General features: G+C 54.2%; 7 protein-coding genes across 7 annotated transcripts; 4 read left to right on the forward strand and 3 right to left on the reverse strand.

Annotated features, from left to right (window-relative positions):
• Window positions 1-416: 416 nt before the first annotated feature.
• SNOG_14309 (hypothetical protein) lies at window positions 417-4,085 on the forward strand (the record flags this gene model as incomplete). Its single annotated transcript, XM_001804451.1, has 2 exons — window positions 417-3,642; window positions 3,955-4,085. The coding sequence occupies 2 exons, from the start codon at window positions 417-419 to the stop codon at window positions 4,083-4,085; spliced, it is 3,357 nt and encodes a 1,118-aa protein (XP_001804503.1).
• A 206-nt stretch (window positions 4,086-4,291) lies between these two features.
• Window positions 4,292-4,705, forward strand: SNOG_14310 (hypothetical protein; the record flags this gene model as incomplete). Its single annotated transcript, XM_001804452.1, has 2 exons — window positions 4,292-4,457; window positions 4,602-4,705. The coding sequence occupies 2 exons, from the start codon at window positions 4,292-4,294 to the stop codon at window positions 4,703-4,705; spliced, it is 270 nt and encodes an 89-aa protein (XP_001804504.1).
• A 44-nt stretch (window positions 4,706-4,749) lies between these two features.
• On the forward strand, window positions 4,750-6,629 carry SNOG_14311 (hypothetical protein; the record flags this gene model as incomplete). Its single annotated transcript, XM_001804453.1, has 4 exons — window positions 4,750-5,112; window positions 5,153-5,290; window positions 5,332-5,423; window positions 5,468-6,629. The coding sequence occupies 4 exons, from the start codon at window positions 4,750-4,752 to the stop codon at window positions 6,627-6,629; spliced, it is 1,755 nt and encodes a 584-aa protein (XP_001804505.1).
• A 1,396-nt stretch (window positions 6,630-8,025) lies between these two features.
• SNOG_14312 (hypothetical protein) lies at window positions 8,026-9,898 on the reverse strand (the record flags this gene model as incomplete). The annotated part of the gene is made up of 2 exons (XM_001804454.1): window positions 8,026-8,158; window positions 8,214-9,898. 2 exons carry the CDS (start codon window positions 9,896-9,898, stop codon window positions 8,026-8,028), a joined length of 1,818 nt encoding a protein of 605 aa, XP_001804506.1.
• Window positions 9,899-12,902: 3,004 nt separating this feature from the next.
• Window positions 12,903-13,439, reverse strand: SNOG_14313 (hypothetical protein; the record flags this gene model as incomplete). Its single annotated transcript, XM_001804455.1, has 1 exon — window positions 12,903-13,439. One exon carries the CDS (start codon window positions 13,437-13,439, stop codon window positions 12,903-12,905), a length of 537 nt encoding a protein of 178 aa, XP_001804507.1.
• Window positions 13,440-13,703: 264 nt separating this feature from the next.
• SNOG_14314 (hypothetical protein) lies at window positions 13,704-13,986 on the reverse strand (the record flags this gene model as incomplete). Its single annotated transcript, XM_001804456.1, has 2 exons — window positions 13,704-13,871; window positions 13,924-13,986. The coding sequence occupies 2 exons, from the start codon at window positions 13,984-13,986 to the stop codon at window positions 13,704-13,706; spliced, it is 231 nt and encodes a 76-aa protein (XP_001804508.1).
• A 241-nt stretch (window positions 13,987-14,227) lies between these two features.
• Window positions 14,228-14,720, forward strand: SNOG_14315 (hypothetical protein; the record flags this gene model as incomplete). Its single annotated transcript, XM_001804457.1, has 2 exons — window positions 14,228-14,275; window positions 14,298-14,720. The coding sequence occupies 2 exons, from the start codon at window positions 14,228-14,230 to the stop codon at window positions 14,718-14,720; spliced, it is 471 nt and encodes a 156-aa protein (XP_001804509.1).
• Window positions 14,721-15,017: the final 297 nt, after the last annotated feature.

Consider the following 15,017-nt stretch of genomic DNA (forward strand, 5'->3'; position numbering starts at 1 on the left):
GCCCGCATCGACAGACACCTGACAACCTCGAGTGTAACTACCACGCTTGCACGTGCTTCACAGCCATCCTCTCCTGTCCACGAGACGCCCACGCTGCTGTTGCTGCGAGACGCGTTCCGGAGTGCTCCTGCCAATTGCCTACCGCCTTCGCGACTTGGCTGCCCTAGGCCTCCCGAAATTGTGCGACGCCGGAAGCATCGCCAACTTTCTCCACGCAGCCTTCTGCGAGCCTGTGATGGTGACTTTTGGTGCATGGCCTCGCTGAGAGGCAGCTTCACCCTTCCTCACTGCCAGCGCCGGCGCCTGCTGGTAGTTGGCGACTGGTTCGTCGCCGCAAATACCGCCTCTATACCACCTGCACCGCCCGTACCGCCCGTACCGCCCAAAGCTACAAGCCCGCGATGGCGCCCTCCAACATGTTCTCGTATCTGAGACCTGGCCACGCAAAGCGCACTGCCTCGAATCTGGCGGCGCCCGAGCCCCTGCCCTCAATCAGTCCCGCCGCCCACCCGCTGCCATCGCCGTCGCAGAGCACCGAGTACTTCACCTCCCCGCGCTTCGTCGACAATGCCAGCTACGCGTCGAGCTCGCCCATATCGCCCTACCCGCCGCAGCTGCCGCCCATCGCCCGCGTCGCCTCCAAGCTGGACAAGCCCCAGTCCGACAGCAGACCGCCAGCCATTGCAGGTCGACCGGCCACGAGCATCGATGCAGACAGCGCCCGCATGCGCCCGCCACCGCAGAGCACACACACGCAAGCACCATCCAGCCCGCATGTCAGCCTCTCTGCGCGGCCCATGACAGCCAACACGCCCGTCGACACGCGGCCAACCGAACATGGCCACTATCTCGAGACACCTTCGCAATCTCCGCCACATCTCGCACCCTCAACCATCTCGCCGAGCTACTCCACCTTCTCGAGGTCGCAGACGTCGTTGATGGCCGGCATAGGTGAGAAGCTGTCGGGCAGCTCCAAGGCTGTGTCTACACCAACACCTGCGCCAGCCAAGCCCAAGTCCAGGCTCAATCTGAGAAATCCCATGTCGCTCTTGATGAGACGGCGATCAGGCCAGACGCTGGACCCCTTGGCCGATGAATCGCTCGTCACTCACCGCTCGCCGTCCGTCGTTCCCCCAATGCCAGACAACTACGACCCGAGTATTCGTGGCCACATTGTTCACGACTTCAACGCCCCCAGGCTCAACCGGAATTTCTCATACAACAACGCATATGGTAGTGAACAGCAGCAGCAGGAGATTGGCCGTGTCAGCCCCCAAAAGATAGACCGGGAGCACACGCCCGTCTTTCACGAGCATTTCGATGACGAGACAAGCTATGAGGAGTCGCAAGCTGCCATCAGAGCCGAGCAGCTGGTCAACACAGACTTCCTCGCCAGGAACTCCGTACAATTCCCTCCGCCAGAACCCTCCATCGCACCCCCTCCTCCTCCTCCTCCTCCTCTTCTTCTAAAAGACCTGCCGCCTGTACCTCAGCAGTCCAAGTCTTCACCGCCTCCCCTCCCGCCTTTCAACGCTGCTGAGACCGTCTCAACCATACTCTCTCCGGTACAGGAAGCCGCCGATCCCTTGGACGTCTCTGCCGAAGTCACACCCCGCAAGAGGAAATCGACAAAAACACCGCCTCCTGCTCGCTCGAGAGCCACGTCCATGAATGATCCTTCGTTTCAGTCTGCAGGCCTACCTTCGCATTTCACCAGCAGAGCGTCCAGATTCAGCTTCCAGATCTCTGGCGGTAGCGATGCTGCCCAAGAGGCGATACTGGAAGAAAGACACAAGAAGAAGGAAGCAGAGAAAGCATCCAAGCAGGTTCGCATGTCAACCAACACAATCGAGGACGACTATGACGAATATGGAATGGACGACTACGATATGGACGACGGTTTCGAGGAAGAGATTCCCATGCTTGGCGAGGAGGATGATTTTGGTGGCATGGGTCTGAGTGATCAGAGCATGGATGCAGGGATCAATAACTTTGATTTCTCATCTCTGTCACTGCAGACGAACATGAACTACCCAATGAATCACTTGACGACCATGGGTCAAATCCAGACACCTGTCGATACCAACGGCAATCCCATAGGCTTTGCAATGTCTGACGAGCAGTTGCAGCATAATCACTTACTCGCCCCACTCTACCACACTCAAGGCTTGGATGCTCCTGTCGCTGAGACGCAAATACCAGAACAGAGCGAATTCCAGTCTGCACTGTCTGAGCACAATCCAAGTCTTCCAGCCACTTCCTCACATGGCGGCCTGGACACAAGCGCCAAGCAAGGCCCTGCTGACATTGATCTGGGAGACGATATGTACTTCGACGATGGCCTGATTGGAGACCAGGACGAAGATCCCGCCGAATTCGACGAAAGCGTTTTCGATGACCCCAATGGTCCACTTTACGACCGCAAAATAAAGCCACCACTAACTGAACAAGGATCAAATACCCTAGCGTCACATCAACCTGGGTTACTGAGCTCCGAGATGGGCTATGAGGCGGACGATGATACTATGACTAGGCATCTAGATGTCTCTGAGCCCTCGCTAGCTCACAAAACATCCGATGCCCATCCACATACGTTACCCGACTTCAACAACATGAATGCATATCACAGCGCACTTGCCGATGCAGCCACTCGCGCTCAAGCTGCTGGACGGTTTACTCGGAAGGCAAGTGTCGATGTTGGTCAGCCAAACTCTGAACCTGACGATGTTTCGTTTTTGAGTGATTCGCGTCCAAGTCTGGTTCCCGATGATAGCCGCTTCAGCCTAGACACCCAAAATTTCCCTCCCGAAGATGATGTTTTTGGCATGAGCTCTAGTTTCGTCGACGATTATGAGTATAGCGACTATGATTCTGCTCTCGAGGACGATCCGATGATCGCTGCTGCCAACGCTGAAGCACTTGCATTCGACGATGAAGGTTTCTACGGCCAGGAGTTTGGCTTCTATGCCTCGGCTGTTGGCGACTCACCAAATGCTTGGGGTGGCTTCTTTGGGCCATCTGGGATAGGTCGTACGGTTAGCGGGCGGAATGCTGTTAGGGAACCTAACCTGACGCCTATCACGGAGCGTAGCGAGTACAGCACACGCAACTCTTTCATCAGTTTGAATCAATTCCGTGATGGCCAGCAGCCTATACAAAGCCCTGGACTAGCACAACTTGCTCGGATGAGCCCGTACGAATGGCCGGAAGAAGAGGGCATGAGTATCGAAACGTTGATGAAACTGAGGAAGGGGGCTTTTGGGGGGAGTGCTGCAAGCCTACCTGCAAGTACAGCTAACAGCCCTCGCAACTCATCACCAATGGGTATGCAATTTGCGCCCAGAATCTCGAGTGCTGCAGGAAACCGCATGGTCGAGCACACCGACAGCGAGCGTGAAAGTGATGAATCGGCGAACATTGAGGATGGCTTCGAGGGTAATGAAGACGACGATGACGGCCTCATGGACGCTGTGAACGCTGGCCATGAAGATGAGGATGACAGCGGAGATGACAGCGGCAAAGACAGACGAGAGTCTCCTACACTCACAGCGAGCGACTATAACTCCATGTCAAGCCCGGATGGTGACCGGAACAAAAACATTCCGCCATTGCCGTCTACTGCTCAGCTCCACGCGCTGCATAGTATGCAGTCACCTTCCCATATTGCGCAACCCATGTCCCCTGACGGGCGCCCTCTCAAATCACCAGCGAACATGCCCCTTCCCATGTCGCCATTCGGCATACCGCTTGCTTCGCCATTCAGTCCTTCACAACGACCTACGGCTCCACCATCCATTGACACGTCCTTGTCGTCGCCGTCCGCCACGATGTCTAATTCGACAGGACCACGGCGACCGTCCATGGCACTCGTATCACCAATTTCCAATTCCTCGCCCATTACGCCGGGTGGCAGCGGGTGGCGAGCTGGGCATTCGAGGAAGGGAAGCGCGGCAGATAGTGTCACATATGTGCGTGACCATGATGAAGCCGGTGAGGGCCGGTGGATTCTTGAACGCAGACGTACGGCAGAAAGCGGTGAGCTCGAGCTTATCGGACGCGAGATTGTCGAGGGTGGTAGGATATAAGACGCTTGGTCAACTAGAAGACCAGTCATTCTTGACCCTTTCCATATGGGTGTTTGGGAGCATGGTCCCACGAGGACCAACGCATTGATTGGCGTTCTAGCGATTGGTTTTATACACGAACAAGACGGGCTGGACCTTGAACATGGACGAAAATAGATGTATAGATGGTGTACATAGTGTAATGATGAAGGCTTCTCCATCACAACATGTCGATTCTGTTGTGTCGTAGCATGAAAGGAAGGGTGAGGCTGATTGTCGTCGCGCCCTCGGAGCCCACGTCCGGAGCTAGTGGGCGGGATGTCAGACGGGCGCCACCATGCTTCGCCATGTCTCCCGCAACGGCATTCCAGACTTGGCACTCGTTAAAGATATGTAAGTTGCTTCCCGCGCACGAACCGCCATGCACATGGCCCCCTGTGCAAGTGTCTCCAATTAAGCGACGCGTCATCGCCAAGCCAGACATGCCGATTTCCGCGCCTGTTAACCTCATTCGTCACTCTGTGTGGAAGCGTGCAGGGAAACTGCGACCTGGCGAGAGTCAATCAAGATGGCAGGGTGCAGCATTAGGATGCCAATCTTTCTCCTTGGATTTCCGTTCTCGCGACACTGCTCGACCCTGATGCGTGCCTCACGACGCCCACCTTAAACCCTCCAACCACCCAGCATGGCCATCCGCGCCCTTAATTCGAGCCTCATCTTTGACCGGCGCGTTATCCTCGGACTCGCCGCTATTGTGATTCTGTCTTTTACATTTGCGTTCCTATATGCACCCGATTTGCGCCCCAGCGCAGATTGGATACCACCACTCACATCCAAACCCGCGCCCGTCTTCTCCGCACCGCCGAAAGACCCGTCAGACCCCAACATCATCACTCTTGACTACTTGAGGATCAAGCCCAATGTCACGGACAAGGTTCGGACGTACTGGAACATACCGTATGCGGCGAGTGCGGCAGGACAGAATCGGTTCAGAGGTCCGCAGCCTGTGAATCGCACATACGGACTGGGTAGGAACGAGGGCCCGCTGGTATGGAGTGGAGAGACTGGGCATGTGTCCACGCATACAGAAGATCGATGCGGCACAAAGGAACAGAGACGATGTTGCTGGAGAAGACGTATTGGGAATCAACACACGATATACCGAGGACTGTCTCAGCTTGAACGTATTTACGCCCATTGATGCAGAAGCTGGCGATGATTTGCCCGTACTGGGTCAACATCCCCGGCGGCGGTTTCCATCTCCCAGGGCAGGAGCAATGGAGGAGAAATGGTGGAGAAGAGTCGGCGAGAGCGCGGCGTCAATGGGAAGCTCGACAAGGGCATCGTTGTCGTGACCATGTACTACAGGAACGGGCATCTACGGTTTCCTATCCGGAGAACAGATTGCGAAAAACGGGCGACTACAACAACGCGCTGAGGGACCAGAGAGCGTCCTTGGAGTGGGTACAGAAGTACATTCGGTACTTTGGTGGCAACCCAGACCATGTGGTCACCATGGGGACAAGTGCAGGTGGAGCCTCGGTGCTGCTGCAGCTCACTGGCAATGAGGGAGACCATCATGTCGCCGTCCCTGGGACAGGAAGGAAGCCACTTTTCCATGGCGCTATTGCACAGAGCCCTGCGAGTCCTACCTTCTTCACACCCGAGCAAGCTGAGAAGTTCTACAGCGAAGTTGCCTCTGGCCTCGAATGCGACAACATCGAGTGTATACGCAAGTCAAGTCCAGGAGATCTCTACTACGAGAATTACCCCATGAACTTTCCCGACCGCAGCACACCACCGCGCTGGATGTGGGCACCCACAACGGAACCAAAGGGTACTCGAGGATGGACCGAGGGTGCTCCCGCTGCTATCATGAACGACCGTTATGCCAAAGTACCCACGATCATCGGATTCACTTCCAACGAAGGCAGCGACCAAGTCAAGAAAGACACCGACACCGAAGACGACTTTAGAACGTATCTCAAGGACCACTACCCCCTCCTTACCGACGACGACCTCACACTCCTTGTCAAGACATTCCCGAATGACCGCCACTGGCGTGACAGCGGCCGCTGGTGGGACGCCGTCGCCAAGGCACAAGGCGGCATCCGCTACATCTGTCCCACGTACCTCGCCTCCAACGCCATGTCCAAGTACAACCCGCCGTCCGTCCCCACCTACCAATACCAATGGGACGTGATGTGGGGCGAGGACATTGAGAACGGCTACGGAACCAAACACGCGGGCACAGTCGGACAGGTAATGGTGCGCCGCAAGAACGAGATCAGTGACTACTTCATCTCTTTTGTCAAGTATCTGGATCCCAACGTGGAAAGGAGTGCTGGCACGCCTGAGTGGGAGAAGCTGGATGACAGGAAGAGGAGGATGTTTTTCACGAATATCAAGGAAGGTGGTAAGAGGGGCGATGGAAAGGACATGCTGGGCAAGATGCGCATGTGGATGGAGGATGTCGATCAAGATAGGGAGAAGTCGTGTAATGTGGTCAAGGGACTGATGGGGAGGTTGCAGATGACCGGTGTTGAGGCGCTCAAGATCGATTAGTGTTGTTTTGGCATGTTGAGTGGCATTTACAGGTGTTTTGGGTGTTTTGGGTGTTTTCATGATATAATTGACCATATGTTGGAGATGTACTAGTATAGGCACTTTTGATAGCGATGCACAAAACATTACAGAACAACGTTTGAAGTGTCATCGTGACGGTGAAAGCAGGGTCTAGCTGACTCATCCTGCTAAGCGAGCTCCTCCAGCTTCCCACTTCCTCCCCTCTTACCTTCTCTTTCACACATCATCCTCCGCGCCATAACGCAATCGCTCTACCCACGCCCACCACAACCCCTACGTGTCTTGTTAGAACGTGCCAACCCAAATCCACTGCAGCTGCCCGTGACACCGTTGGCACCACCACATACTGCGTGAACTCTTCGTGCTTGCAGCCGGACTTGAAGTCGCGAGATTTCAAGTCCGGCTGCACGAAGTTCTCTTTGCTCCCAACGCTTCGCGGCGTCTTGATCCCCACGGTTCTAGTCCGTGGACTAATACAGAGTTCATATTTCGAACTTGTTTAGATAGAATGTCACATTTAACGTATCCAACTATTTCATTCTATCCTAGGGATGCTGCATCTACCCATCCATCCAGTCATCCTCAACAGGAGGAAGAGGCGGGATGCTAAAATCATCCAAGCTTCCACCGCCCCCATACGTCATCTGCGTGTGTCCGAGGACAGGACTGCTCCATTCCTCCATCCTAGCTTTCGTTGGGCTAGGAAAACTGCTGGGTATGAACAACGACGGCGGCTTACTTGGTGAGATGGCAAGCTGGGAGCTGGCGATCTTATGCGGCGTCGTATTCGCACTATATGTGCGCTGCGTCCTGGTTTTTCTGGGCGTCACTTCGTCTACTGTAGTTGCTTGGCTCATGAAATGGCCCGATGTTTGGGGCGGCGCAAGAGGGCGCGGGGGCTTAGGTGTGGCATGGTAACTGAACTTGTCGTGAGATACATGCATGCTGGATGACGCTGGTGGGCGTGAATTGACATATTGCGAGTACGAGAACCATTCGTTGTGCAACTGCTGCTCGGCCTTGCTCGAGTGTGATTGTTGAGTATCATGATGAGCGGGTGGGGAGCGGGGCACTTGTACCAGTTGCTCATCAAGATCTGTAGATTGTTGGAAAGCAGGAGAAGAAGGCTGTGGCGCACAAGATGTGCTCTTGCGCGGCGGTGTTAGGTTTATATCGTCTTCTTCTTCATCCGACGAGTCCATAATGACCATGTGCGTGGAAGAACGGGCGTCTCCGCCTTGTTGCTGTACAATTGGTGGCGAGGAGGGTACTTGTTCGTCGGCTGTAGATATACTGTCGTCGGCAAGACCTGCATCATGGGCCATGGGCATATCTACCTGCAATGTCGGGTTTTGTGTAGTGAGGTCAAGCATTTCTACATCGGTCCAGTATTCCTCTTTGATACCGGAATGCGCTGAACGATATGGTGGACGTGCGTCTTGTGATTCTTCTGCGTGGTTGCTCGCGTGGTCTCGTATTCTTTCTCCAAGCTCAGGCGACGGGTCGTGCTGTATTATGGACCGCGTGGACTCCTGTAGCCCCTCCGGCAATTCGCGGGCATACCCGTCATCATGCGCATAGGCACATGCCTCGTCAATCTGTTCCAACATTGCTTGTGTCTCGCTTCCCACATTTCTACCGTGGGCGGTGTTGTCTATATCATGGATCAGCGCTTGTGTGTGCGCACTGACACGACCACTGTTAGGGTTCTCATCCGTCTCGAGAAGTTCATCATCCTCGTCCTCATCCTCATCCTCCGAGTCCTTAATAGTACTCTTGAACTTCCTCAGAGTCGGCGGGGGTCCAGGGGTTTTGGTGGGTTCTCGGAAAGTTACTTTTCTGCGTTTGGAGGGTGTATCCATTCCTTGGACCTCGTTGGATCGCTCCTTGAGTGGTGATCGATCCTTTTTAGAAGGTGTGACCTGAGTCGATAGCGGTGAGTCGGCCGGTGACTGTGAGGATGGGATCTCCCGGATGCGACGCTTCTCGGGGGTAGAGAGTAGGCCAAACTTGAATTTCCGTGTGCTTCGTGAAGCTGTCACAGATGCCTCGACTGTTGGCGACACGCCTTGCTTCTTCCTAGATGCCCATCGGGGGCTTCGTCTTGTCCTCGTGACTGGAGCATCGATGAACTGCGTGGGTTCATAACTTCCTTCGTCTTCTTCATCTATGCGATGCTCAAATGAGTGCACAACAGTCGAAGGCACATTGAGCGATTGGTCGTTAACGTCTGCTTCGTGGTCGTTCGTGCTACCTGTCTTCGAAACACCCTCAAGCGAAGCCGGCACCTCTGTGTCCGCCCTTGTAGCGTCGTCCTCCTCCTCTTGAACCGATCCCCCTCGAGCAAGACGGGCAGCAATCGCCTCGCCATACGCCTGGCTTTCTCTCTCTTCCGCCTTTGCATCCGCGATTTCCTCCTCTAGATCAGCATCCGACAGTTCCTCTGTCGGCTTCATGCCAGGGACCATCTGTGTCAATGTCCGCTGCCTTTCGTCTTTTGCTTTCTTGCTCTGCCCACCCCAGCTTAATCGAGGGCTTCGCTTCACCGGCTTGAAATCAGGCTCTTCTGCATCGGACAAAGGTCTTCTACCATCCACTAATTGAGTCATGGTAGACTGTCTCCTCAGTCTGCGGCTCCTGTCCACCTTCCCCCTAGCCGACGCAGTTGTGGTATCGTCGTCATCCTCAGACTCGGCTTTGAGTGGCCTCGAACGGCGAGTCGAATTTGGCGCTGCTTTCCGCCTTCGCTTTGGTGATGGTACGCTGGAATGATCTCCGGCCTCATTTCCTGCTTCCAAAACATCGCTACGTCTCTTCCTCCCTCGATTTGTCGGCATCTTGCCGTGGCTCCGTTGGTCGTCCTTCTGCTCGAGTCCTGCTTGTCCATTGATCGCCACTCCACCCTCTTCTAGATCTTCACCTTCCTCTTCATCAGAGTCTTGCACAGTGTTGACTCTCGGGATCTTCATCTTGTCCGGTAAAAAACGCGTTTGCCTCTTATCCGCAACATCTTTTCCAACGCCGTCCGGTCGGCGCACTGTCTTGCGTCGATGTGGGAAGTAAACCTGCTTCGGTACTTTCTTCGCGTAGTAGACTTTAAAGTTCGCATCTTTGTTACTATTTCTTGTCTGTGGCGTCATGGTTGACGTGGTTAGGTACTTGATCGTGTTCAAGTCGCGTTGACGCGTAGAGGGGTGCCTTAGCGCGTAACTCTTCTGGGGTCGTGCGTCATTGCCACCTCGCGCCATGTTCACCACAACCCCAAACAGCGCTTGTATCTATGGAAAGTTCTTCGAGTCATGATTTCAGTAATCATGCGGCTATCGCACGATCACTATTCACAACGACGGCAATACTTGCTAGTGACGTAATCTTCCCGTTCATCAACAGGCATTCATTCTAGCTGATCACTCGACTCAGTGTACGAGACTCCAATCTACAATCTGTCATTCTGAGATTAGTTATGGTCGAATTTGCAAGGTCACGATCACAAGACTGTGAGCATGTTGAGGCTACCGAATGAGGCATCTCCGGCGACCGCGAATCCCATGCCTCAGCAGACCCTAAGCGGACCCTAACAAAAGCTTAGCAAAGCTTAATGTCGACATGACACCAAACCTTGATGCTCACCGTCTTTCCTAGATAGTGGTTAGAGTGGTATCATTAGTTCCAAGATCGCCAGCAGATCCCGAGGTGTCACTCATGACAACACAGCTAGCGTGAGCATCCGAACCATGGTTTGAAGTCAGCCCCGAAAGCGGAAATAATTTCTATCATTCGGGCACAGCACAGCTGGTGCCCACGAAAGCCTTGTTATGAGTCCGACAATAGCATATGACGCAATAGCATGGTAGCCAAGAGATTCTTGATTCGATAGTGGTGTACGACTAGAAAACCAAAACTGCGAGAGAAACGCGCAAGCTGTCGTGATAACAGCATGTGAAACAGCGAGGGGTATAAACTAAGAAAAACAAGCTTCCGTTTCCCCGAATACTTCAGCGCCATTACGTTTGCGGTGATGGCTTTGGAACGTCACCCTGCGATGAATTGTGTTCGCGCAACATGTGTATGAAAGGATGGTCAACCGCGGCACTGCTCTGCTCCGGTTTCGGCGGCACCGACGGCAGGCCGAGATCAAGAGAGTCAATCCGAAGATGATCTGTGGCTCCATCGAAAGAAGTAAGATCTGGAAGAGTACATGTGTTAGATCATGATGCAAATCATGTGCAGAAATGGTAGGGTGGGATGGGCGAGAACGATCGTGACTTATCGTCACGACCAGTCTTTTGTCAACCCACTTGGATCGAACGTGTTGCCGGCATTATTGGTGCTCGGAGAGGCAGAGAGCTGTTGGGCAGCTGCTGCGGTCGCCTGAGCCTTCGCGGCTTCGTTGGCGGCAGCCATAGCAGCTGATAAGTCGTGCTCAATCTTCGACTGTTGAGACACTGTCCCATTACCACCACCGCTACTGACCGGTCGAGGATCAGCACCTTCACGTTCTCCCACAGCTGCGGCGGCTAGATGCTGAAGCCCAGCCATGTTCGGTTGCAAGGCAGAACTAGTTTGTTCCGAAGTTTCCGGTGCTGGCGAGGCGGCTCTTTTCTGGTGCAAGAGGTCCTGGAGCGCCACGTCCCAGCCTATTCCGTCCAGACTTCGATGAATGATGTGGCCATTATTCAAAGCATCACTCATATCCTTCATGCTGGCATGAGCATCAGCCTGGGTTTCCATTCTATCGGACAACTCAGAGAGAGATGTCGCGACGAGACCTGCAAAGACGTGATGCAAAGGGGTTATCGCCCCATTCGCAAGTCGGTTCAGTAGTTCCCTAGTGATATTGAGAAGGTCACTAGACTGCGTGGTATCGGAATAGAACCGTGCTGCAACGAGCCGCAAGTACTGATAAGCAAGATAGGGGGGCGAGCTGTCGACTAAATCGGTGATAATAATAGACTCGCGGAAGCTAGTAAGTTGTCCATTGAGGTAGATAGCTTGAGGTGACGTCGCATTGACCGAAGAGAAAGCAAAGGGCGAGGCCGGATCAATATTTGGCACGTTGCCGGCCCGCTTAAGGAAAGCGATCTGGCCTACGATTTCCGCTGCACCTAATTGTCGTTAGATGCAAAGTTGAGCTTCATGTTTAAATTGACTCACGAGCAAGATGATAGCCAACATCGCCGCCCAACGCGGAATGGTCGTCGCGTGATAGACCGCCTGACTGTAATGGAAGCATGATATCTTTGCTGTGACTAGACGCGTGAAAACGGTCCAGGATGAACGCGGTCCAGAAGACGCGGCGCGCCGTCAAGTACACCTCCCGATCCTGTTCTTTGAACTTGTTCAACGTTTGCGAATCATTGAGTCCTGCATCACTGATGCAACCGGCTAGCTGGCCGAGTAGTTGAGCTATGCTGCATACAGTGGCCGGTCCGGGACGGTCTGATGCAAGCGCTAGAAGGATGAGTGTCTGGCAGTATACCAAACTGTTGTAAAATTGTCGAGAATCGTCCGCATCGTGAAGTGTGTTTTTCGCAAGATCGACTGCTTTGACACATGAATGTAAAAGTTCGTTCAGACTGAGCTCAGTCTGCGGGAGCGCCCTTGGTGCGATAGAACGAATACAGCCTTCCAGAGAAAGGAAGAATGCCTCGCGTAGCTTTGGAGGACAGTGAGTAAGACGATTAAGCGCTGATGAATCATGAGGAAGGATGGGAAGCGTAGGGTGTATGACGGTCGCATATCTGAGCCACTTAGCACGTTTCCTGGAATGAAAGTAGCTTCAAAACCTACGCCTTGAGGATATCTTCATTGGACCCCGTAACAAGACTGCCAATCAAGCTCATTTCGCCAAAAGAGGTACGACGATTGCCATTCAATTGAGGTTCTTGGGCAGTCAGCAGGGAGAGCATGTCTCGCTCGGTTGGATGGCAATTACCACGATCCTGGCCTGACCAGCTAGGCCGAGCGAACACGTCTTGAAAATCTTCGGTCATAGAATGAGTTCGCTTTCGTGTGAACTGGGGTGGACTTTGGTTATTGGCAAAGTTTTGATCGCTCATGCTTCCGAAGTCGAAATTGGTAGATGAGTTTGGAGGGTGTTGTATCTGGCTTTCGAGCGAATTAAGTCTATCCGCGAGCTCTTTGATGTACCTGCATACATGGTCAGCATGAAGTTTCTAGCGCATCGTAGACATCTAAAGTGACTGCGAGATCGTGTAGGTAAGGCAATATACCCTTTGCTCGGACCTCTCTTCATGGGTTGTCGACTAAATTGACATCGCGCTCCTGTTCTCTTACAACTGGAGCAAGATTCTGGTCCATTCTCGCTTGTCGCATCACACCGTATCTGTTCTTGTTAGCAGACTGTGCCAGCACGCTGGGAGCATTGCGCACCTTCTTCCGCCGGCACTCGTCGCAAGCGCGGGACACCTTGGATCGCTTGCGACTTGGATCGTTGGGATCGTATGCGTCGTGCTGTCCTTCCAAGCTCATGACTGCATGCGCCATCTGCTGGGGAGAATGTGTAGGGCGCGCGGGCGACTGGAAGTGCTGGTGCGCGCCCATCGAAGGAGGCATCTGTGCCAGTTGCTGGTACTGGGGCTGCTGTTGGTTTCCTGAGTGCATCATATCGCCGCCTTCCCGAAGCTGTTGCAGATTTTCTTGCAAGCGCAGCTCCGGGTCGGACATGTGCTGTTGCTGCTGCTGGGTGGGTTGCGCCTCATTGTGATTGACGTATGCGCCCGGAGCTCCGCTCATCTGCGCGTTGGGGTCGGGGTAGTTGGAAGACATGTCGGCGCGCTTCAAAGCCGTGGCAGAAGCTGAAAGACGCGTCGGCGATTCTTGCGCGAGGTTTGGGGGCGATTACGCGTGCGCGCGTGGTGAGGTGCGAAGCGATAAGATGTTGAAGCGTGATGGTGAGCAACGGCCGAGGGAGGTTTTGCGCATGCTACACTTTGCGAATTCTGTGCTAGCGCGGCACAAGGCAGGACCAGATGCAGATTCCCGAAAGAATAAGAAGCGACCAAGAAACGACATGGCGGATATACTACCATCTCAACTCGTGACATTGCTTGTGTTTGGAGTGTTGCGCGCTACGTTCTGAATGGTGACGTTGAAGTCGCTGTTCGGATTATCTGTCTGGCCGTCGCAAGTACCTTTTCGGACCATCATCAATTCCGGAGGCACTGGTGCAAAGTTACGGGGAGGCAATGTCGCAGTTTTCTACTTCACGCGTCGTTTTTCGATTCATCAACGTGCTCCTGCTAGAATGCACGTGTGCGCTGCTCCACTTGTGGTAGCGACCCTGAAGGTGTCGTTGCAGGTGTCCTCGGAACATGGCGAGTCTTCCAACCACCACTTGCTGCAACGCGACATGTGCTGTTTTACTGCATGCCGATCTGCCAATTTACATGGTGCGAGACGTGCCTGAAGTCCGGTCTCTAGTCTATACGCCGAGCATGGAGCATACGTGTCGATATATTGTGAAGAAAGGAACCGGCAAAAGTGTGAGAATTGCCTTCCGCACGGCTTCTTGGTAGCGTGAAGCTTCATGCAAATCTGTACCTCACAGACCAAACATGTTGAATGCGGAGTTTTTCGAGCTGGACAAATGCCAACCGTTGACAGTGAGCTTGACCAGCGCTCCAGAGACGTGAGACTCGAAGGCCCTCTGCAGCACAAAGGCCCCATAAGCAGTCGTCGCAGGAATCCAGAGCACATTCTTCCACAAATCTAGTATCTGACCAAGGCCGTCGCAACCCAAGCCTACTTACGATAGACAAAGACAGAGTACCTGAACCTGAGAGTATCGCCCGTGCCGTGCCGCAAATTGGTGTAGCAGACGCTACAGATGCACACAATAGCGATCCTTCCTTGGCAACGGCGCTGAGCTCTGGCGATAGTGACACAGATGTCCAGAGTCCATGCGGTTGGACGGAGCTGGAGGGCGCCCGTGGCAGACGGAGTGGTTCCGCAACGGGGCGCCGAAGCTCGAGCTTGTGTGAAGGCAAGCAGAAGCACGAGCAGAGTGTGGCTACCACCCAGCCAGGAGGCTGCAAGTCATACAGCTAGCACGGCTACGGGCCTGCGGAGTGCACACGGGACTGCTCGTCTCGTCAGTCATCGGCGCGGGCATGCGGTGAGGGATGCAGACAGCGCAACCTAAACGACGTGGGATTTGCCAGGCAGGGATCCGTGGCTGATCGCGCCTTCCCTCGAGCTAAGAAGAGCCCGTGCGCATTTGCCGATGACGCTAAAGCCCCAGCCAATCACCCGCGGGCGCGCACCGAGCGCCTGCCCTCTTAACCCGTTGCTCCCGCTCGCTCTTTCTCCATCACCACCTCACCCCCAGGATATCCTCACGTACCG

This window comes from Parastagonospora nodorum (assembly GCF_000146915.1).
Source record: "Parastagonospora nodorum SN15 chromosome Unknown scaffold_31, whole genome shotgun sequence".
In the NCBI taxonomy this organism is placed as follows: Eukaryota; Fungi; Ascomycota; class Dothideomycetes; order Pleosporales; family Phaeosphaeriaceae; genus Parastagonospora; species Parastagonospora nodorum.